Source organism: Lepisosteus oculatus, chromosome 9 (assembly GCF_040954835.1).
Source record: "Lepisosteus oculatus isolate fLepOcu1 chromosome 9, fLepOcu1.hap2, whole genome shotgun sequence".
NCBI lineage: Eukaryota > Metazoa > Chordata > Actinopteri > Semionotiformes > Lepisosteidae > Lepisosteus > Lepisosteus oculatus.
Window position 1 is genome coordinate 39,486,762 of NC_090704.1, and position 24,477 is coordinate 39,511,238.

At 40.1% G+C, this 24,477-nt stretch overlaps 1 protein-coding gene across 3 annotated transcripts; it reads right to left on the reverse strand.

Annotated features, from left to right (window-relative positions):
* Positions 1-854: 854 nt before the first annotated feature.
* Positions 855-23,828, reverse strand: LOC102685749 (monocarboxylate transporter 4). Of its 3 annotated transcripts, none has more exons than XM_015356428.2 (5): positions 23,626-23,828; positions 10,721-10,964; positions 10,025-10,168; positions 8,935-9,711; positions 855-7,962 (listed from the first exon to the last, which is right to left on the reverse strand). In XM_015356428.2, exons 2-5 carry the CDS (start codon positions 10,941-10,943, stop codon positions 7,595-7,597), a joined length of 1,512 nt encoding a protein of 503 aa, XP_015211914.1. In that variant the 5' UTR covers positions 10,944-10,964; positions 23,626-23,828; the 3' UTR covers positions 855-7,594. The 3 variants fall into 3 exon arrangements, with proteins under 3 accessions (XP_015211914.1, XP_006635197.1, XP_015211915.1); XM_006635134.3 differs by lacking the exon at positions 23,626-23,828 and adding an exon at positions 23,424-23,532; XM_015356429.2 differs by lacking the exon at positions 23,626-23,828 and adding an exon at positions 13,455-13,744.
* Positions 23,829-24,477: the final 649 nt, after the last annotated feature.

Here is a 24,477-nt window from a genome sequence, read left to right on the forward strand (position 1 = left end):
TCACCTTTCCTTAATTGTCCCGGACATGATTAGGGCTAACCAGTGCTGGAGGGAGTCCGTGTGATTGCAGTCAGCACGAATTAACCAATTATATTCCCTGTACCACCCATAGAGAACAAAGGCTTGCTTACTGAGATCCTCAGACACACTCTCTTGTTTATACTGTTCATCCTTGGGTCATTTGGTAACCTCCATAGTAACCTTACAGGAATAATAGCCTAAATTGAGGATTTTCTCAATGACAAATCAACAAGTGTTGCAGTACCATGGCAAGTCAAGAATACTAATAAAGTCCACCCAACACTGGTGGACTAGTGTCTTAGACAATTGCACACTTTTACTTTGGGAGCATTCAAGTCCCGTGCGGCTAATGAAGAACCACTTTCTGGTTTACTTTGTCAAATGTGTTTTTGTGTATTTTAAGCATTTGAGTCCCTTCTCTTCTTTGCCTTCTTCCTAGGCTAAAATGTATAATACCAGTGTGATCCACCCTGACTTTGAAAGAAGAATTATCCTGTGTCGTGGGTCCGAGCCTGGGCCATAGTGCTAGCCAACTGTGACCAATGTTCCTGGAGTGACAGTGCACAATTAGCAGTGGACCAGGGTTCTTTCAGTGAAACGGTATTTCCTGGCTTCCGCAGGCTTGCAGTGATATTAATGAGGGATGCGCTGTTACTGCAGATGTCCACCAACCCTTCTGTACAGCACTGTGGTACTTGTCTGCCTCTTGTCGTTCTCCAGGTGCAGGACAAGCGCTGCTGAACAGAGACATCTGTAACTGTTAGCAGTGCCGAACTGGATGGGTGTGAGAAGCAAAATGTAAAAAAGTTTAAAAACGCAAAATTAAGACAGTGTTTCAACAGAATAAATATTTATTGACTAGGTTTGCAACAGGTCACTATAAAAGCATGTAAAAAATACAGTATCTTCTACAGGTGAGGTGAGAGTAAAGTGCATTCGCAGAACAGTGTAGACGGACAGGGCAATCCTGGCCGTAAGATAACGTTTTTTAAAATTTTCCTTGTTTTTCTAATATCTTAGAAAATTAAAACATTTTTTTTACAGTTTCACAACCCTCAATACTACCTCTTCCCTGCACTCTGGAGGGGGTCCTGGAATGACTGACTTTATACTGGCTATAAATGAAATAGCACCCCAGACTGAGAAGCACACTACAGCAGACTGAATTCTGGTCAAAACAGCAATAATAATATTGCAACAATATAAATACATTGTAGCTGCAAACAAGATCATTAGCCTTCTAGGCTTAATGCTAAAGACGACTTGAGACAGCAGACCTCTACTTTTCTAAGTATAATCTAATGACATTTGATTTGGGGGGGGATTTTGCAAAGGACCTGCAGTTAGCAGCAGTACAGGGCTTGGTAGTAAAAAGTGATACAGCAAGATCAAGGATGGTTAGTGGAGAATTCCTGATTTACCTGCAGTGCCCCTTGGTTTGAAATGATAAGTCTTTCAGGAACGATGTGCCCTGGGTTTTTAGGGACTAGAGAAAATCAGGTTGGGGAGAAAATATTGCTTTTATTTTTATCTATGAGAATAGGAATTGAAATGACCTTGATATTGTAGTGCTATCCTTACACTTGGGGAAGAACAAACATCTAAATAACAGAGAAGGTAGCGTTTGTTCTCCACTCGAAATTAGTAAATGAGATCTAATGGTCTATAGTGGCCTTTTCAACTGAAAGCCGTATGGTCTGGTAGATGAGAAACTCTGCTCATCGCTGGTTTATCCCTTTCAGAGTTTAAGAACAATAACTCTGCACCATGACTAGTCTTTTCACCAACTGTCAATAGCAGTAAGAAAATTAATGTGATTTTCTCCGTGCATACAACTTTAAAGGTGAAGTCTTTGATTTCATGTAAGTTTTGCACTTACACAAAAACAGTTTCAGTCTTTTTCCATGCTTGAACAGCAATATTTTAGAACTACAGTATGTACCACTGTGATTTGAATTGTGTAGACGTACATTGTTATTCAGGGAACACCGTCTACATGCTTGATATGTTACAAAAGACTCAGAATGTTATGACCCACACCTCTGCCTTATGCTTGTGGGAGTTTCGATCTTTTACCACATTCCTCTGTTTCAAAGCACTTCATATGGACAAACTGCCACATTTTGTACAGGACTCTTTGAACGGGAATGACAATCTATGTTAAAAGTGTGGTTAGTTTAGAGACTTCCGGGCTTTAAGAAGGCTAGTGCAAAATACTTCCTGCTCAAAATTAATATTTGAACATCTTCATTAAACCCCACTATTATTTTCTTCTTCTGTCAGGAATGTGGATAGTGTATTTTTATGTAATCCACATTTCTCAAAAATACATAGTATGCGTGTTTGCATTTCATAGGAATGGTGTACTGTTGCATAGCTGTATATGATTAATGTGACAGACGTGACTATGCACTTCAGTGTGCATTTGATCAAATGGGGTTTAGCTTTCCTTTTACCATCCCTTCATGCCATTAGTTTTTGGACACCCACAGGGTGTCTTTTCTGCACATAATTACAGAAGTGCAAATTAGAATGCTGACAAGGTCTATTATTGTGTAGCAGTTTTCCTGGTGGTAATGTGGCATAAGGTACATTTTCTCTGTTGTCCTCATGATATAAAGACTGGTCCCAGAAAGATCAAAGATGGCAGTGCTATGTGGCAGTTTATGCCCTTTTGCAACACTCAGAAACCTGGTACATGCTATCATGCTCTTAGTAGCACAAAGACGAAAGCAAAGCAGTCTGCTTCAGTGTGCAGAACCAAATGTTCATCAGCATCAAAGATTAATTCACCAGTTTAGGACACCCCTCCCCTTTTCAGCTTCAAGCAGTTTACAGTCATTATGTTTCTTAACATGATACATTGATACAAGTCATATAGGAACACTGAACACACACACGCACACACAAATACATAAATACTGTTATAGAGACTATTACAATGTTCAGCATCCAGCAGAGCCTGCAAAAACACTACAGGACAGGCGCCTGATTTACTGAAGTAACTGGTCTGTTCTATTAGCCGTCTAGCAAAAGGTTCTGTCTCCGTTAAAACAACTCAGACAAGACTGAGACTGAAGCTGCAAGGGCATAAAATATCATGCTAATCCCAAGCAGACTGCTCAGACAGCTCAGAGCTATTGAACTGATCCATCTCAGGCCTCTTTCCAGGTTAAATATAATATCTTTGTACAGTACGTGTCCCTTCAAACACCAACAGTGAAAAAGATGGAAATTTGACCTATACTTTTGAAATTACTTCTCACATTATAGCCTTCTCAATGACTAGGCTCCTAATAATTCTGAATTATGTTTATTGATTTAGTTTTTATCAAATAAAATGAAAAAAACATCAGTTTTAGCTCATTTCACAGGCACCAGGTCTTGGAAAAGTAGTTAATCGCCCACCCTATGACACTAGGTGATAAAAAACAGCTTCATATTGCACATTATTTCTCTGTGACATTGGAAATGCAATAAAGTGATCCATGTCTTCAGTCAATCGATCATAAAATGTGTAGAAAAACGAAGGTAACTAGACAGTATGCTCTTTATAGAATTGGCCTCCTCTACAGAACACCAAGCCTTTTGAAGGCAGTAGAAATGTTGAAAGGTGCATTATACTGAGGAACAAGACCTGTGTACTGGTGCAAATAGATGGTATTCCAATTAGAGGTAACGAAGAAACCATATCCAAAAATGTCATCTTGAAAGAAGCCAGAGTGTCGACTTCATCAAGATAGCTGGGTTGCTTGTTCTGTATTTCCACAACTCTTCTTCAGAAGGTACAGAGGTACTTGAACAGAGGTTTCAAACGTGGAAAGGAACAGTACAAAGACTACTTATATTGTACTCCCTAGAAGAAGTTAAAATGCCTTTTAGATATCTTCTATAAAGGATTGTAATTGTATGTCCTATTTAAACTTGCAAAATATATGAAGGACTACATTAAGACATATAGGAGGCATTTTTCAATGCATACAGTTGCCAAAAAGGGATTTTGTAAATTAGAATCTTGATTAGAGAGAATTTGTTTTCATATATGACTTACTGTACCACCCAGTATTGGACAGGAATTGCTTTAATGGAGACAAAAAACAGTTGGAAGAGGCAAGTTACAATTAACTGTGAATGCTGAATTGTGGATGAAAAGGTAACAAAATATGCTTGCAAATAAAAGTTAAGAAATGAATGAAATGTGTACTCAGAAGACAGTCTTTCCCTTTTTTAATTTCCTAATAGCTAAGGGAAGAGGTGAAAGAACACTGTTGTTTAATGGCTGTTGTAACTTTCAAGCACAATACTAGTTCAAGACACAAATGTATAAAGCCTCGGTCAGACAGAAGATTAAAAAATCTTTGAAAACGCCAAGCTGGCCTGCTGTGACACTTAGCTGTGCTGCACAGAGTGCCGATCAAAGTGAAGGACCATAAATGGATGTTTATTTCAGCCTCTCAAAATTGTGAAGGGTTGGAGCAAGTGGCCAGATGTGTGCAATAGGTTTTAAACTCCTTGGCCCGACTGCCCAGTTGGAATAGCCCATTGCAAAAGGTGAGAATTCCATTAATTGAAAATCGAGGTTCCGTCTGTAAGAATCTCTGAATAGGAAAATCGAGGATCCAAATGTAGGAATCTCTGGTTATGAAAATTGAGGATCAATCTGTAGGAATCTCTGGATAGGAAAGCAAGGCTATTTTACTCTACATCTTATTTAACGCTGTTCTTTCTTTTGTATGACTAGAGTTGAATGGAAAAGATGGGTTGGATGCCATTATGTGTTTTGAATGTGAAAGGAACTGTTTTCTTTCAGGAAACTCTTTGGAATTATAATTTTAGGGCATGAATGGACTTTGCAATATATAGGTGCTATGAAGACATTCCCTGTGCATATATTAAGGCACTAGCAAATTATATCTAATGTAATATTAAGCCCCTTCTCTAATGCTGGTGGTAGACATTTCATTAAAAGAGTGGATTGCAGTGCTGTGATGAAGGGAATGGGAGACAGGAGGTGCTGGAAATTGCTTTTTTTTGTATACATCTACTGATGTTCTCCTTAGTCAATATCTGTATTGCCTATTGCTGTTGGCCAGAAATCAATGCCATCAAATGGAATCCAGCTTTCATCAGGCATTTTGACCCTTATCCATAACTCTCTCCTGCTGGTGGGTCAGCAGTGAATAAAGAAAAGGAAGAGTACTTCATAAACATTTCTAATTTTAAGTTTAAATCATGGGTAATTGAAAGTATTTTACCTTTATTTGTAAATTAATTGATCTTTATGATGGATCTTGTGTCATGTTTTTGAGAGTTGAAGGTATATTTGTATTGCTTATTAGCTTATGAGGATCCTAAGAAATTCTCCAGACTTTACTTTTTTATCCTAATGGGCGAAGACATGGCTGTTCTCATTTCTACATGCTCTCTGCCAATTGATTATTCTCAGTCCAAACAAAGACCTTCCTCTTCAAGTCTTTCACTGTCTGAACTCATTCTGTGCAGCAGCAAGGAGCAGATTATAGACAGCAACATTTAAAAAGCCCTCAATGAAGAATGTCTTCATTGTTTTTATAAAATCAATTTACATTTATGTGTTACCACAAAATGTCCAGTTTATCACAGCGTGCAGTCTGTTTTCCTTAAACATTATAATCATAAACATCAACATTAGAGATGAAGCTGGTTAAGAGCCATCTGACCGAATAAAAGTTTTTGGTATTAAAATCTATTTAATTGCCAGTTACTATACTACACACGCACAAATTCCCACAACACTCAGCAAAGCTTTTAAAACAGTGTGCCACACACAGACACACCTATACAGGTGTAGATCAGAATCTACCTCACATCAGCTAGGAACTCTGAATCCATTTATTTTTCTTTATTTAAGATATAAAAATTAAATTATAACAGGTTGCAGAAGCAACATATCCTCCTTTCATTAAAAATATACCTTAAAACTTTGGGCTGAAATTCCTCATTCTGGTATGATTAGATGAAAATAAAAAAATAAAAATAATAAAAATTAAATTAAATTGACAATGTAAGCAGTTGATGTAGACTGCAGTTTGTGTGTTTTCCAGCCTTATTCTCATAAGAGATACTGTGGGTCTCAATGCATCAGTAAGCACAAGTGACACTTTCTGATTTTAACAGGACAGGACACATTGAGGGCACTTGTTTGCATGTTTCTCCCTTCTCACCACATTGCTCCCACTATGCTAGTATTGCAATTCTGGGGAGAAATAAGCTTCTGCATGTAAGATTCAGAACCCCAAAACCTAGCTCAGTTGTTGCTCTACTAATTCAAGTTTTAGCTCCAGTGGAATTAATTCCTCAACCCATTATCGGAACAATTACAAGCTGCAGTCCCACAGTTATAGACAACATATAACACAAAATAGCACACAGTCTTCTTTCTACTGCAAACACACCAGTAAATCAGTTATGTTGCTAATATTTCTGTTTTAGGCAGCACTGCTTCCCAGCACCTGGTCTTTTAACAATACACAGCTCATTAAATGATGTCCCTTCCCCGTCATGGTTTTTGTTTGTAAACTTTATGGTTCGGGTTTTGAATTTCATACCTCAGATGGTATTTTTTTCTGGAGCGATATAATCACTTAATACTTTATATGCTGACTTTAAATCCCTTTGAGAAACATCTACATAAGAGTGAACCATATACAGGTATCTAGCAAATAAATACTGTGAATAGATTTGAAGTGTCTCTAGGAGTTTCATTTCAAAACAAGAGACCTGAAATATATTTCTGAATAGCCCGTGACATCTTGTCAAAGGCTGGTTACCAGAGTTCTCCCTTGATCGCCATTGTACAGCTGCAGTCCGGCTCACTGAAAATACGGCAGTGTGGCCCTGTTTCTTACGGCACTTAAAGATTTCTTTTCCCTTTTTGCTCATTTTATTATACCCTCTGCAGACGGGGACCCACTTATACCCCCCAGATCTTCCCTTTAAACAGGTACAGGTAGGTAGTCCCTTTCACAGAAGCAACAGACACTAGGTACAGAGGAAGCAGAATTATATTCCCCATGAGCACCAGCTACAGAACTCTCAGTCCTCACATTGCAAACTGCTGATCCACGCACAGCTACCAGGTGCCACGCTAGCAATCACCTTCTGCTTCTGAAACACGTGAGACCAGGAGCAGACAATCCCTGCTAGTATTTTGTGATGTCATGTTCCGTTTTCTACAAGATACAAGATACAAGAGATACAAACTGCTTGAGTGAGCCATACAAACGGGCCTGGTTCTGGCAGGAGATGCCCCCGCCCTGGCTGTTTCACTTAGTTATCGAGTGGAGTGCATCTCCGGTGCATCTGTATTGTTTGTCCATATTTTGTTTTAATTTTTTTTCCTGTTAGGAGTGTGCCCTGATATGGCACAGCCTTAGAAAGTACATCTATATTACAGCTAAAATAAATACAAGATTTTCAACATCCTTGCTTGTCCCACTTTTCCATTTTCTCTGTGGAAACATATATATTTTTTTGTTTTGCTCCCTCCTGCTTAGTGTCTCTAGTCTCAGTGAGCTACCTAACCTCCCACCTCTCACACACAGGTCTCTGGATTTGTAACCACTTCCCCGTTTTTGTCTGTATTGTCCCTGAGGAACTGCTCCACCTCGATGGAGTCCAATTTCACACTGTCTGGCCTCTTCTCCTTGTCCTTGTCCTTGTCTTCTTTCTCACTCTCCTCCTTCAGCTCCTTCCCAACCTCCTCTTCCTCCTCAGGGGGTTTGTTGAGCTGCTCCGTTTCTGTAGCTGTCACGGCCATCTCCTGCTTTACTTCCGGCTCCGCTGGCTTCTTCCCAATGCAGAAGAAATTGCCGCTGGCCAGCACCACAGCTGAGAGTACCACTTCCACGCCGGCCACCATAAACACGAACATGTAACGCTTGGTTGCATCAAGAATCCGCCCTGCAAGTGTAAAGAAAAGATGAAGAGTTGGGTTAATGTACTTCCTTCTTCCACTTTGCACAGGCAGGTAGTTAACCAAGTTAATGACATCGGATGGTTTCAGTACTTAATTCGACACCTTAAAACGGGGAGTGTAGCAATGAATATTTTGCATTTTGTGCTGTAAAATAGGTGTTTATTAATATGTAATAGGTGTTGTTCATATTAATGTTTAAGAGGTGCTGCTGAATTAATCAACCACCAGACTCAACCAATTTCCTCTTCAACAGAGGGTGCCACACTTGTTTTCCTGTTTGCCACGCGTCAAAGTAGAGACGTACGGAGTGTTGTTCTACTCATTATTTACAGGAAAACTTCTGCCTTCTGAGCTGACGGTTTGTGAAAACTGATTAAGGGTGAGGCTGGATTTACTGTTTAAAAGCTGTAGCAGTGCTCCGATTGATCATCTATGAGAGACGAATCTCCAGAAGAGATAAAACTTGGATCAAAGTAAACTATTTGAGGGGCCACTTGAATAGCTCAATGAGTTAGTGTACTTGCCTATGTGCTGGTTGAGTGCCATGAGCACTGGTTTGAGCCTAGGTAATGTCACTATCCGACTGTGACTAGTAACTCCTCAGCAACAGCATGCAATTGGCTGAGTGCTGCTGCGGTTAGGGTGGGATTAGTTGGCTTGTGTGTTTGCAGGCAGTGCTGTCAATGAGAGTCACACCTCTCCTTCAAATGGTGCTGAACCTTCTGCACAGGGCTGTGTTGTTTGTGATGTGTCGAAAGTCAATTGACTTGAAGGTAGGCAGGTCAATGGAGTCTGCCTACACTTCCTCCATCTTTCCTATGTGAGGAAAGTTTCCTATGTTACAAGGTTTATAGGCTCAAACTGAGAGGTGTAGCAAAATTTTAAAAAACAAATCTAAATAAGGGAGGTGGAAGCTGAAAATCAAAGAAAGAGATCAGGCCAATCTCTTGACTGACCTGCAGAGGGTGGTCCAATCAGCACAGCTATGGCCTCCATAAGCAGTACCAGACCAATGGCACTGGGAAACCTCTCTGTGCCCACAATGGCCATGAGCACCTCAAACTGCAGTGCTCCCACCATGCCGTAGGAGATACCGAAGAAGATGCAGAATACCACCAAGTGGGAATACTCAGTGGAAAGGGAGCCGATGAGATCAGCGGTGCCGTTGAAGATCATGGCAAAGCTAAAGAGGTAGACACAGCGTGGACGCACCCACTTCAGTCCTGCAATGATGCCACAAGTGGGCCGGGCAAAGATATCAATGAAGCCGAGGACGGTCAGGAGGAAAGCAGCCTTAGTATCCTCATTGCCCAAGTCTTTGGCATAGCTCACTACAAACACAGGTGGCACAAAGAGCCCCAGCACCATGATGGAGGCTGCAATGGTGTAGATGAGGAAGCCTTTGTCCTTGAACACCGAGAAGTCAAGCAGCTTGTGTGGCTTCTTCTGCACTGCCTTGGCTTCCAGGTTCTCTTGGTCTGCTGCTTTCTTGGGAGCTTCCAGTGGTCTCATCAGGGCCCCGCAGACACAGCAGTTGAGCAGCATGCCCCCCAAGATGAGGAAACCCCCACGCCAGCCAAACTCATGCTGCAGAACTTGCCCCAGTGGGGAGAGACAACAAAGGAAGACAGGACTTCCAGCTGCAGACAGGCCATTGGCCAAGGGGCGTTTCTTGTCAAAGTACCTGTTTAGCATGATCAGAGAAGGCTGGAAGTTGAGAGCCAAACCCAAACCTAGAAAAAAACACCAGCAAAAGTTTGTGGGTAACCAATTTACAGTATACTGGATACGGACTTCCTTAAACCCCAGGTTTAAACTAGGTCCTATTTAAGCTTATTTTTTTATTTTTTAAAACTTTTTAAAACAGAGTCAGCAGAGATCAAGTTACCTCTGGGATGTCCACTACAAGCTTTTTCCCCAAGCACAAAATAATCTTTCCAAACTCATAAAATGCAGCACTGATAAACTGAACTCTGCAGTCTAGGAGGTTGTTTTTCCTGAGCAGAGAGTGGAGAACAGCAGCCCCAGCAGGGACAGAGTGGTTACCTGTGATGACTCCAGTGGTGAGGTAGATATGAATGATGCTGGTGGAGAAAGAAGCCATGATCATCCCCAAGGAAGCAAAGAGGCCTCCCACCATCATCACTGGTCGACACCCAAAACGGTTCACTAACACGCTGCACAGAGGACCTGAGCACAGACAAAGATTTGCACTCAATCTCCAGCACTTACAGGACAGCTGATTAAAATCATCATCAAACCTGGCAAACTTGATGACACTGGCCAAGATTTGAAGTCAATAATGTCAGTCACTAAACTAATTTAAATACTTTAAAAAACAATTCTTCTGAGGTCACTGAAGGGTACAACACACCCTCGTCTTTGTTCAGGTTGGCTCTAATTGATATAATTAGGTATAATAATATAAGGCCTGGATCTGATAAGAGTTTTTCCCACCTCTTAAAAGGTTCAGATGTTTGAATAATGCAAAATGATCAAATTGGACCTCAATTGGGTTTCAATATTCATACTTATTCTAAATAATGTATGTTTTAGAATTTGCCAAGATATAAGATCTAAAAATGTCTGTACCTCGTGACTAAAACCTTTCCAGTAGAAAAGGTTTCTTGTTCAACGCACTGTCCAGCCTTAAATATAAAAAATGACTTTTTCTTTGGCATCGATTGTTAAGACTGAACGTCTCTGCAGCGTCATGGTGAGGGGGGAGAGAGGAGAGCTCACCGGTTCCATACAGCATGGCCAGCAGGATGGAGGAGATCCAGGCTGTGTCGCTGTAGCCGACGCCAAACTCACGGATCAGCTCCTTGAAGAAGACGCTGACAGCCTTGGGAAATGCGTAGGAAAAGCCTGTGATGATGAAACCACCAAACAGGACTGCCCAGCCCCATCCTCCATCAGGAGCTTTCACCCCACTGGGGCCATCATCCAGTGCGACTGCGCCCATGGTTGCCCTTCTATCTCACTTCTGTGGGGAAACAGAGACTAGTGACAGTCACAGGAATGATTGCACGAACCACCTCCGTCCTTCATTTTACTACCCGGTTTGCAATATTTCACTCTTGTTACTCTTCAGTGTGTTGATCATTCGATAAAGGACTGAAATTATTCAGACAATTCTTGATCTTCAAAACCAATCAAATGATAGCTGGCTTTGTTTTTTATACATGACTGTCAATACAGTAACAAAGCAATACTTTACTTTCTATCGAGATCAAAAGACATCTGAGGTGAAGCTAATTTTGCAGTGAGAACAAAGTATTTTCCTTAGTGGCAATGAATATTTACACACAATGCAAACAGTTAGCATTTCCATCTTGTTATTGGTATTTATTGCTATGTCAGACTAAAAAAATATGTTAAATGCAGGACAAGTTTAGGATCTTAATCACTTTCGCCAAAGTGCATTTCATGGGTCTTGATAAGAGTTCTGAGCGATGCTGAATAAGAGTGAAGATTATTGCTGTCTGACCAAGTAAAGTTCAGTGGATCCCTGTTGGTACAGCTCATTTTTTATTTAAGAGACCTTTGTCTAAGGCAGTTCTAACTGTGCTGTATTGGAGAATGTTTTCACATGCATCACAACTGCCAGACTGTGCACAGCAGAAATATGATCTTTTCCTTACTGCAGTGTCTGGCTCCGGCTCTCTTTACACTGTTCGTCTAAAACAGCACAGTACTCCTAGCCTGCAGTCACATTACTCCACCCCAACTCAGCTGTCAGCACTTGCCAGGCAACATTAAGTGGGTTGGAAAACACTTGATAAAAAAATCGCCCGTTTCACATTCAACAGCTAACAACACTGCCTTTAATTGAATACCCATATTGAAGAATGACATAAAGGACATCTACTTATGCACATAAATGTACATACACAAATCTGCAGAATATTCTGTGCTTAAAATAACTTCGGACAAGTCCTTTTTTAAATGACATGGATGTTTTACATTGGCATCTGGATGAATGCGCTTATGAAGTAATTGAAATCAAAATTCTTAGATTATCTCTTCCATTTACCCTGTCTCAGCTGCAGCTCGGAAAGGTGTTTTGGTCCATAGTCGTCTATGGTGCCAATTTACAAGGAACCCAAGAAAAACAGGCAGAGGAAAGTCAGCATTCCTTTTTGTTCATATCCTAGAGACATTTTACTTCGCATTGAGATGGATGCAGCACCAAAATACGGGCAGGTGTTTTATAAAGGCAGGTTTTACAACCCTTAAACCCTGTAAATCCTAGTTAGAGACTTCTTGCTAAGTAAGGGACATAAGTCTGCGTGCATGCTAGTGTCTTTTGTGAAGGGGCTGTAAAAACAGTGATTTATACTGTACATAGGCATTTCTCTGGTGACCAAAGGCAATGCAGCAGAGGTCAAAGGTAAGGAAAGTAATCAATAAGAATCAATGTTTTCAGTTCAGGCAATGAGATAAAATAATTTAAAAAGCCAAACAGAATGTTAGGATACATAGTTAAAAGTGTAGAATTCAAATCAAGGAATGTTACATTAAAACAGTACAATACAGTTTACTGATAAGACTAAAAAGAGAATACAGTGCACAAGTTTGAGTCACAAGATACAAAAACATATTTCTGATCTGGGATCACCAGATTTACTCTCGAACACAAAAGGACTGGCCTGCACTGACAGGCTAAAGAACCGAACCCCTTTAAGTCTTGAAGAGAGAAGGCCAGAAGGTGATCTGATAAAAGCATTCAAAATCCTCAAGGGCACTGACAAAGTCAATCCCACAGACTTCTTCAGAATCAGCAGAGAAACGCGATTCAGAGGACACAGGCGGACACTACAAGGAAATGCATTTGAAACTAAGAACCTAGGAGGCACTTGTGGAACTGGGCCATGTTGTTAAAACTGATATCCTGGCTTCTTCAAAAAATGGCTAGATGAGATCCTCAGCTCAATAAGACACAGCAAAAAAGCCAAATGAGATAGATGGTTGATGGGTTCTCTTTTCTAATCATTCCATTATGTCTTTATTAAGCACAGTAATATTCTGGCTAAATATACAGTACCAGTCAAACTAACCTGGTAAGTAACCTAGGCTTCAGACTGAAATCTGCTTGCTTTAGGTGTTCATTTTAATGGAAATGAAATGAAAAATTAACATTTTCAATGCATTTCACTTAAGATTATAAGAACACATATCATGTAATTAAATATTAATTAGGCAAGTTTATACAGTTTAAAGCACAGATAATCATGAAAAACCTGGTTTCAATGAGGTGTACTCAAGCTTTTGACGGGTCCTGTATATACTGTTTAAAAAATCAAATGCTGTTAGAATATAGCTGACCAAAGCAAAAAAGACACATGTATAACAATATTTCACCTCATGTTGCCTGAAATGACTCCTCATTCCCTCTCACTACTGCATGCCAATGTCTCTAGAAGTTTAAATGATATTTTTTAATGCATTCAGGCCTAGAATAAGGTCTACCTACTTTTTCTTTTTTGGCTACTGTTCTTTTGTTGCCTTTTATCCTGTTCCTTCCTTCTTGCATTACTGGTGCTACTTTTGCTTTCTCTGGAACTTCAACAGCCAGCCCCCCAAACTCCTTGAATGCCCACCACCCCAGTGACAATACAAGAGAGATCCTGAAGAATAAACGCACAGGAGGACCCCTGACGTTCACACCCAGAGAGCTGGCGGACGCCACAGTTGGGTCCAGAGCACTAGAGTGCATTTGCATCTATTAATTATCGACCCGTTCTGGGCCGCCTCCCTTTCCAGGCTCCGCTCGGAGTGACAGCTCTTCCGACAAGATGCACAGCCCCAGTGGCAGGCCGGGCAGCGGCCTGGCATGCCTGTCATTCCCCTGGCTCTTATCTCCTGGCCACGGCAGGGAGCTGTCAGCAGCCAGCCATCAGCCAACACCCTTTTGCTATAATTACGCTACGACGTCTATGAGCCACAAATGTTAGGTAGGTTGTAGCCCTCTGTGCAATTCCTTATTGTATACCAGGGCAAACTGGCCGCTAAGAAACTTCAAAACGGTGCCAAAAGAGACAGGGATACCTCTCTGCAGATAAAAACAGACTCCCTTGGGACAGGGAAGTCAAATATATCATTGTACAATAATACAGTCTGGCCTTTAAATGTAACAGCAGGGATACTCACCCCAAGCTATAGCACCACAAGGATCTTGGGAAAAAAATGACCAGCCCATAGAGATACTATTTTTTCCTTAAACGTTTGGTCTTAATGGTGACGTCCGTGCCTTTTCAGTTATATGTAGTTCGTATAGAGATCATAGAGAAATAATAAGCTCCCTTAGGAGTGAAAATGATTAATTCATCGCTAAATCAGGGGGTAATGCAGTAGTAATTAAACATGAATTAGATTGCAAACAACATTGTAGATAGTTCGCGTTATGTGGGATGGAGGGGAGGCTGACACTCCAAGGATAGCCTGTCCTTGACACTTATTTTACCCTTTAGCCCCCTGCATGTGATCATCTGTCTGAACTTTTCATGTGTCTTTGTGTATTTATCTCTGGCTCTCCTCCTGTAGTCGTTAGCTAAAAATTGCCCCCTCCCTTCCTCCCACTGCCCCTGCAGAAGCTCCCCTTAAAGAGGGTGTCTGGATAATAATCCTGCTCCTAAAATAAGACCTTGACATTTCCTTTCAACCAGGGTCTAAACCCACACAGGAAGCCATGGACTTGATTACCTTCTGCTTTTGTTGGTTGTCCACGCTATTCAATGAGCCACGTTCTTACAGTTCTTTAGAGGTCCTCTAGAAAGCCTGTGCTTTTTCTTAATTGATTTTAATTAAATCTTGATAAATGGCCTCAGAACATAATGTTTACAAGTCTTTGCAGCTACAGTATAAGCACTTCATGTTCATCTCAGACAACTAGTATGCTTTTTTTGGAGCCTGTTGTATCATTTTCATAACCAACAGTGTATGTGGTGAGACCAACAAAAAATCAGTCTTACAGCAAATTAAGTTAATTGATGACCAAAAATATTAATTCAGCTGTATGTTTTTTTTAATTATTGAGTAGTGCAGAATTACATTAAAAGCAGGTAGATTAATCTCTCTCATCTATCTCCATTGTTGTAAATCAGCACACAGATATGTCACAGCTGAAAATGGTGACTGAGCTTTTAGAATAAATAAATAAAGCCCTGGTCTGCATTCAAGCTGTAACATTGATTAAATTAAATGCCATGGCTGTTACTCTGTTCTGTGTGATGTTTTCAGACTCTCAACCAAGGGCAACAAGAGTATCCAAACACACTCCATAGAAAGGCAGTCCACTGCTACTGCTACTATAGTATTGTTGGTCAAATACAGTTTAATGTACCCCTTGCAAGAAGAAAATCTTGTGGGGATTAGGGGAGCTTTCAAGGCAACCAGCTCCTTCATCTCAAGCTCTTTATGATGTCATCCTTATCTGCCAACAGGATGTGATGGAGGATGAGCCTCAGACTGTCTGTGTCACAGACACAGGGCTTTGAGATCAAATCAAATTCTTAGGTGTGGCAGGTGTGGGAATTTTGGGATCAGATTTTTGGGAAAAAAGTTGCTATAATCCCTCAGTATTTCTTGTAGAGTAGCACTGTTTCTGCTTTTCCTGCTGACACAGGAGGCACAGTCTGTCCTTTCTGGGTAGCCAGGTATGCCTGTGTTGCCCTCCAAGATCACCTACTGTTTGAACAGTAAACGATTAATCCCTTCTGCTAAAGAGAGATTTACACACACTACAGAGCCCCATATTCCCATCTGGCTTTTAACTGGACCCCATGAAGCTCACCACAGAAAACTCACCGAGCCCCTTCTTTATTGTTATAATTTACTACTGTCAAGTGGAATATCAATGTCTGCTGGCCGTTTGTTTCAACTTCACTTACAAGGCTGTAAACATAAAAGAAGGACGGTACTCTCTAAAGACTGTCATAACTCATCAGAAGTCATCAATCAATTTTTACGATATTTTTAGTTTAAAATTTTAAATGGCAAATAAATGCATGATAAAAGCCACATTAACAGGTAGTGATAGGATTATCGGAATATCTGACAGTGTCACTTTCTTTCCTTGACTGTCTTAGTACAGAAGACTGTTTTTTAATTTTCCGGAAAGGCACACCGGCTAACATTTTGGTTATGACTGAGGTAAAGTACTTAAAAGCTATTGAGAAGGCTATCAAACCATCTCTGACATCACATTGAGAAGTTTCAATATGTACACTCTGAGCAGTATGTAATCGCATTTAATTTGTTCCTCTAATACAAACATTGAAACAAAGAGTCACTATGACTGTGCAGACTCTGGTGCAGTTAGCCTTCAGGTTCCAACAGGTTTCTTTGTAAATGTTATTTTATCTCATAAGCAACGCAACTATTTATTCCTGCATGGAGCTTGGCAAACTACAGCTGATGAGAGGACGAACTACAGAGATAATCCACTTCGCTGAAAATGTGACACAGGGAGGGAGGAATTAGAAGAGATTATTGGACATGCCCTCATGATTAAAGCTAGAAAAACACAAACAAACAAGTCTCTAGAGAACTGTCTTTTTTTTTGCATTTCATTTACAAGTTTTTATTTTCATTACTTCAAAATCAAGATGTATCCCCGATTATGTCTCAGGCCTCCCAGAAAGCCTCACTATTTCAACACCATTAGAATTGTCCACTTAGCATCACTAAAACAGAACCAGAAACACTGTGTATTGACAATCCAGGTATATTCTTACACAACACCAGGACCAAGTTGATCCACACAAGACACATTTCAGATTCTCTCTAGTTGATACCAGGATTTCAGGCTGATGGCAGGAATCTGAACTCTTCTCTATCCCGACCCTAATCCAGCATTTATAGATCCCTCATGGAAGCCAGCAATGTCGCTTTCACAATTATTAGTTTACCTGATGCTTTTGCCTAAAGCAACTTACTTTGTATCCATGCACAGAGATTTACCAGAACAATCTGAACGAAGTACTTAGCTGAAGTGTACAAAAGCAGTGTCCAATGTCCAGTGGGACTAAAACTCAAACCTTCCAATTACAAGTCCAGAGCTACATGATTTTGATGGTGATTTTCCCATTCCATGGAAATGGGTAGGTTTCAGTGTATAGCAGTTTGATCCATTCCAGGCTTTACAAATTGCAGGACACTGCACAAATTGTGCTGAAGAAGCACTTTGCATGCCTATCTCAATGCGAATTCCTAAAATAACATAAGAAGCTTGAAATATTCAGCACCTGTTGATACCGGTTTACATAAGAGCCTAAAGCTTGTAAATCCTGAAACGGATCAAACTGCGGTGCCAAGGGAGTCCTCTCTCTTCCCCTGCATGTCTTCAGTCAGCTGGTTAATCATCATCCCCTGCCTTAGCAGTAAATGATGCAATGTCTGTCTTTGCCAGAGACATACTCATAGACAGCCGTTCAAATCTAAATGAGTCTACGGTCCCAGATCATTATGAAGACCCCCCTGTTATTCTTATGATATTCCAAAGATTCTTCTGAAAATAATATATGGCTCCCACTGAATATGAGGTGTTGTGCATTTAACCTACCCTCTAATTTGACATACAAACCTTAAATCTAAGTCTCTGGAGGACAAATTAAAACAAGGTGGATGAATGCATATGTGGTTCAAGTAGCTTTGAGGTCCACCACACACACACTAACCACAGAAGTAGTGACAAACGGTGAAACCTCCAATAATCTAAGCACTTCCAACCAGTGACTGTGACTCAATTACTTCTGTGCATGACTGTGGGCTGGTTTCGTCTATTCATCACATTATCTCAATCCTGCGTACTAAAATTCATATTTTCAACATTCTGTGAGCAAAGGGCAGAGATTGCGATTTCAACGGATTGGTGTACTGTACCTCCAAACCTAGAAACCCATTTGAACCAATTGCACCTGCTAACTCACCTCCAGTTGATTACTACTGTTACAATGACCATTACTAGCGCTGTTCTTAACAGTACAACAAAGTTCGCTGAGGTCAAATCCCATTAAGATCCTATTAATGGAGCAAGTTCAAAACTAAAGAACCATCCACAAAACTCAGATTAAAGTCACCCCAGGTTCCTTCATGTAGGAAAAAGCAGTCTGATGAAGAAAAATGCGAAACTCAGCAGAGTAAACATGGCACCTTTTCCTATTTCAAATCCATTTATAAAGCTGCGACAGGGGACTCAGTGGTGACAAATGTGCACAGCCCACGCTGTGATTGAAGAGCTGCCACTTGTGAGATAAGAGACATAATTGTTATATAAAAAATAAATACTACAGCATGTCCAATCCACTACACCCCAAAGGCAATCCTGGGATGTTCACGCAGTCTGAAATAACTATTGTGACGAACCACAAACCACCATGTAGAAGTAATGCTTCTACATTTACCTCCGCTTTGAAAAAGTACACACCCCCTTTAGCACTCTTCCGGCTTCATACCTGTCCAGTGGCATTAACATCACAGTTGCGTTAATGCGGGTATGTCCATAATTATTGCATTAGTAGATTTAAATAGGTTCATGCCTCCATTGAACTGCTAACAAAAGGTTGAGAAGTCTTCTAAACAGGATTGATTTATTAGGAAGAAACTTACAAAATCCATTTTATTCGTTTTTCAGCTAGACTGAAATGTTTAGCCAACAGTAGTCTATAGAAGAACATGTCAGCTGGAGAATATTCATGAACCTTCAGCTTTTCTGCATGACAAAAGGACATGAAAACTACAGCAGGTAGGTTCAAAGTCTGAAGAGCACAAAAACACGCTTTGCACAACAGAATAAAGACAAAAGATTTCAAAGCCTTTGAAATCACAGTGCCCTACAATGAGCCCGAATGTAAAAAATTCAAGTTAATATAACAATAGACACAGCAATTGAAAGCACATGAGGTGAACAATCACAATGCCCCCTCCCTCTCCAACTGGGCTTCATATCCTAACACCCAAGGCTTTGCATCTCTTTAATTCCCTCTACTTCCTCTAATGCTAAGCAGAAGAATGGGGGCTTTGTCCCAGCTTCTGTTTATTCTTATTCAAACTGGCTATTCCCTAGAACTCTTAAGTGAATACAGGGAAAGCACCTTTATGTATAGTACAGTGACAAAATCTAAATCACAAATAATTTTCTTCACTGTTGTAGCTATTGTGTTAGGGGGCTTCTGTTCCTCGACCAATGCTTTGTGTTAGGTCCTGTATATTGTACCCTCATTACAACAGCAGAAAATTCAATGTCTTCCTAATTCTGCAGTTCTTCTCGGACATACAAGGGATAAGAAACAGTACAAACTGCAGACTTTGATTAATTTCGGTTATGAACAACAGTAATATGTTAGATAAAATTCAAATTCATTCCACACTTCCTCTTTGAGATTGTTACTATTTCTTCCTAAAAAAGCCTGAACATTTCTCTTTGTCAACAAACCACGTTCAGCCAAAATGTTGTTTTTCTTTCTTCTCTTTTCAGCATGGAATAAACCTACTACTTGTTCTAATGCAGTTGTGATGAGAAAAAACAAGAGACCAGCTTTACTATTAACTGCTACAGCTGTAACACGTGCTATACCAAGAGGTAAGCCTATGACAGCTGTGTTGCCCCATTTCTAACAGATAAAGCATCTGAATATTTTATACTGATACTGCATACTTTCGTGTTTATTTTTTGATACCTCTGATTTGTATTTTTAAGGTACTAGATCCATTTTTATTACCTGTCACATTGTTGATATAGTGAACAAGTTCGACTTGGTTCATTTCCTTTGACAGACTAAAAAGATATAGCGACTTTATTGAAATAGAGAAGTAAGGTCTTTGTTTGAAACCATTTCAACATGTTTGTTTCCAAATATGGAGCACAGGCCTGCTCACACCCATCACCAAGCATCTTATCTGCTAGGAAATCAAACCTTGAGGTTCACAGCTATTGGGACCTGGATTTAGATTAGATTATTTTCCATTGATTACAAAACCCTGGTTCTAGCAGCAGTTACAATTTTGTTGCCTGCTTGTGAACAGCACTGCCAGGCCTGCTTACTGTGGAGACTGAGGAAAATGGCAGCAGCACAAGCAGTGACTCACTGCACTTAGCCTTTATGATCCTCAGACACAACCTGAGCTGACATTAATGGAATAAAACAAGGTCACTATACATCTCCTGCTGCAGTCCCACTGCTCTAGATAGCTGTATTTGCAACTAGCACATCATTTATTGAATACAAAGTAGGCACAAAAAGGTTTCCAAGATGGGTAGCAATGACGCCTGTTTCTGGATGGCCAGTCCTGATAGTTTTACAGGACTTGGACTGGGAAATAAAATCAGGAGTACTTCAGCATTCAATGACTGGACATTAAGTATCCACGTATGAAAGAAATATTAAACTTGTAATGTTTGTCTAGGCAGACTCCAACCAGACCAGCAAAATGTTAACAAACAGCAAGTAAAAACACAACAGTTTGTCAGATTTAACAAAGGGTAAACAATGCAAGAACTTGTAGGTCCAGAAAATAGTATCTAAATATTTCACCACACCTAATCCTCAAAAATACACTGGAGATAGTAAATTTTATTTTGCAAAGAAATGTAAAGCCCATATGAATACTGCAATACTTTGGTGCAAAGGTACATTCTAGACGCTGAAGCAAATGGAGCAAGTGTTACTGCCAAAATATTTCCAGCACTTCATTTTGATATTAATGGTACGTTGGGTGTGTGTTTTTAAATTAATAAAGGCATGCGTACAACTCCATAATTTTTTATATCACTTTCTATTTCTATTCATATATACTTCCATATCGGTGCCATCTAATTTAATTTGACATGCTTACACTTTACTGAATTTATTTTGTTAGTAACAGGGCAATAGAAAAGCTCACTTTATTTTTCTTTCAACATGTCTACGGCACTGCTAAAAGCAGACACAGATTTACACATACACAAATATGTGCCGCTGATCCTGCTGTGTCTAGCGCCAGGCAGCTCAGTCTGTCATTTGAAGCTCGTCAGTTCTTTACCGGAGAAATTTTCCTTCACTGCTCTGCCAAACGTACGAATTGCTCAGCAGAACATTGCAAAGCACTGTTCGAGGAATTGCCTACGTCTTTTATATGAATGTGACGTTAATATTATGAAACGGGAAGACAGGGTATATGTACAGTTAGGTGATTGTGATGGGGGAAAAACCCCCGGTATTTGCTCAGGTTATCTGGTTGCGCGTAAAAACTGCAAGGCAAATGGAGACCATCAGAAACGTGACTATATATCGATGCCTCCTTCACTTTATTCAAATTAGATAATATCTGTTAAGTGCCGTGGTTTAAATATAAGAACTGTGTCACTGATGTCAAAATATTTCCGCGTTGTTGCTCAGGACACAATGCTATTTTCATTACAGATTATCTTAAATATTACCTTTAAAAAAACAAATGTATCGTTAAAGTGTTTCAGCTTCGACATTAACGGAAATTATATTTGAAGAAATGACTCGTTTCTTCCATGATGTAGTTTAATGAATTCGCAGCTGTTACCAGCCACTAATACGTTAATCTTCACCATCCAGTGTAGCCTGTAGAGTAATATTATATGTTGTAGTAATTCCTACTCTTCAGGGTCGAGTTAGGCACCGACCCTGAAGGGAATGACCTGGAAAAAAACCTGAACGATGAAAGCCAGGTAGCATAAACCACCGTTTCGCCGATTCTGTTCACTACTTATACGTTAATTATATTGTGGGTCTGCTGCTTGGGTGTTTGATGTACACCTGGTGAACAATCATGCCGGACTTCATTATACAGTGCCAGCTTACTTATCACCCACTAATGTTACTGATTTCGTACATGTTGTAGCTTCTTCTCATTTCTAAAGGACTCACCGGTTTTTTCCGCTCTAAAAGTAAATGGTGTACGAATAGTAAAAACCCGGATTAAATAATGTATTAAGCAAGAGCTATTATTCTGTACGTGGTCCATTCAAGCGACAAAAATCTCCCCCTATTCTGCTGACGTAAACATGACCAAAAGTAGGCTACAATAAAAGTATTTGATCATTTCCTATTTGCACTATTTCCTGCAACTATTACATTCTGAGAAAAAATGAGTCGTGCTCGACCGCATATAGTTAAGCAAAATAAGCCTTTAGCTGGAAGGCAGGACCCTGTTTCATTGTCTACGCCAGCAGAACACTGTAGCTGCCCTCAAACTAAAGTCCAGCCGAACTGTGTACCGGTAAAACGATGCCCAGTCCTACAGTATCCTGTGATGACTACAGTCTGCATTGAGACGTGAGGGACGTGACAGGACTTCTTTTTATAATGCAGACCGGAACAAGGCAATTCATGTATTCATTATTTATATATTTCATGTACATGTCTGTCCCAAACGATGCCAGTTTTAAATATTCTTTAAATCCCGACCCTCTCTTCCCAACCGGTTTCACATCACTCAAGCTCCTGCTTCTATATGTGGCCGTGACGTAGGAGAAAATGAATAGAAAGCATCCTTTGGCACGACATAATCATTCACCCACTTAATGCGCTCCTATGACTTCAGGGTGATGATAAAGTAATTCAATCCGTAATCCGTTAATAATGTAGCAAATTAGAATTCAAACGATGTACAACGTGAAATTACGCGAATGCAAGCACTGCTGGTATTATTGTCACGTTTAAAAAAAAACACTGCCGGATGATTCTGTGTTTGTCGATACCGCTTTCGTCCTTTTAATTAAATCTCATTTAATTCTTAAGTAAAATGAATTATATTAAATATATGGTATAATTCTGATTGTATTATGGGTTATAAAAATATCAACGACTATACATGTATCTTCATTTATGAGTGTGAACTAACTGGGCAGTAATTAATTGCCTTCACTGTAATTTTAACGTTTCCATCAGTGGCCTATCAGGTGTCCGGAACGCCTAAGAATTAAACACGGTTTAGATAAAGCCTATAGTCGTCGACAATTTATTTTAAAGACCAATTTACTGCTCTTCCCCTGTTCCAGTGCCCTGTTAAACCGTGATATCATTACCACCGGCTCAACACAAAATGTGTGATAACCTGTTACATCTTCATCTAACTCGCCTTGGAAACAGGGGTGACATCAACAAGGTCTTAGTTATGTAATTGGATAATTTCCAAATAGATTTATAATTTAAAATTTATAATTCAAAACCCATTATTTTATTAAATCCCCACCATTTCAAAACGTGACATGCAGTCAACATAAAATCATTAGAAATCAATCAATCCAAATTCGTCTTTTCCAGGTTAAATCGCATCAGTACCATGTGATGATGCGTTAAACAGTGCCTTGTTGGCACTAAATAAATTATAGCAGTGCATAATGCACCTTAATCCCTTTAAGATGATGTCGTTCACTCTGGCTACTTTTTTCTCAAGTCGCATAATGAACTGCAGTAACAGACGCTCTTACCTCGATGATGCTCGATTGTCGCGGTTCTTTCCCGATCCCTCCCCTGGTCCTACGATTTTATACTATAGAATCACGTTTCTTTCTGCACGTCGATACAGAAACGTCAGTATGAGAATAGGACCCCCTCCCTCACCGTCCTCTTAGTGAGACACAAAGTCTCCTGGGTCCTAGTGCCTTCATTTTTTTCCCCCCGATGACTCACCTGTGACTTTAGCAGAATGTAATTTTGTTCCCAGACTCACGAAATGACTCGCTATGCGCACCACTGAATTCTTGCACTGACGCTTTGGGTCTAAATGCTCGTCTTAAGAGCTGCTGAGCAGCTGTCCGGTGCATCCGCTGTCCTGAATCACAGTATCATTCTGTACTACTTAACGCTGGAAGCTGTGCGAGTCTTCCTCTCTCTCTCTTACTTATCCCCACCCAACCCCTACCCAACACACACTAAGCTGCTGGAGAACATGTGCAGTAGTGGTACAGGAGTAGAGTGTGAACTGGGGATGTACTCACTATAATGCAGGGGTGAAGCTTGATTCTTGGAGTGCTACGTGATGTGTTAGCTAATGTTTTACCAACATCCTCTTAGCATTTATTTGGTAGAATTGCTTGATCGTTTAAGTAAACCGAGACTTTATAAACTGGATCATAAAAACCATAAGACTTCGGAGCGTTCCCTGAGCAGTGGTACCGTCTTTTCTATCGTCAGTGTTAGTGTGAAACAAAAGGGGAATTTTTTCATTTCCTTTTCAGTTCTTAGCTGCAGGCACAGCCAATCTCTGAATCCCTGACTTCATTAGTTATTTTGTTAGACAGACATGTCTTGAAATTAAATCAATGGGATTACACCCACAAATATGGAAAGCATGTCTATAATAATATGTGGAATGTGGTTTTCATGAACATTTATTCATATTTGTCTTTTTATTGAAATGAATACCTAGAGATTTCCTAATCTTGGTCCTGGTGATCCAAACACCTGCTGGTTTTTGACCCATCTGAGCCCTCAGTTACACAATCAAACCCTTTACTGTCTTGATAATATAAAAGTTCATTT

Coding starts and splice junctions, on each gene's coding strand:
- LOC102685749 (XM_015356428.2), bottom strand. CDS start 10,943: ATGGGCGCAGTCGCACTGGATGATGGCCCCAGTGGGGTGAAAGCTCCT. Junction 9,712..10,024: donor CACCACTGGAGTCATCACAG/GTAACCACTCTG, acceptor GTTTTTTTCTAG/GTTTGGGTTTGGCTCTCAAC. Junction 7,963..8,934: donor GATTGGACCACCCTCTGCAG/GTCAGTCAAGAG, acceptor TTACACTTGCAG/GGCGGATTCTTGATGCAACC.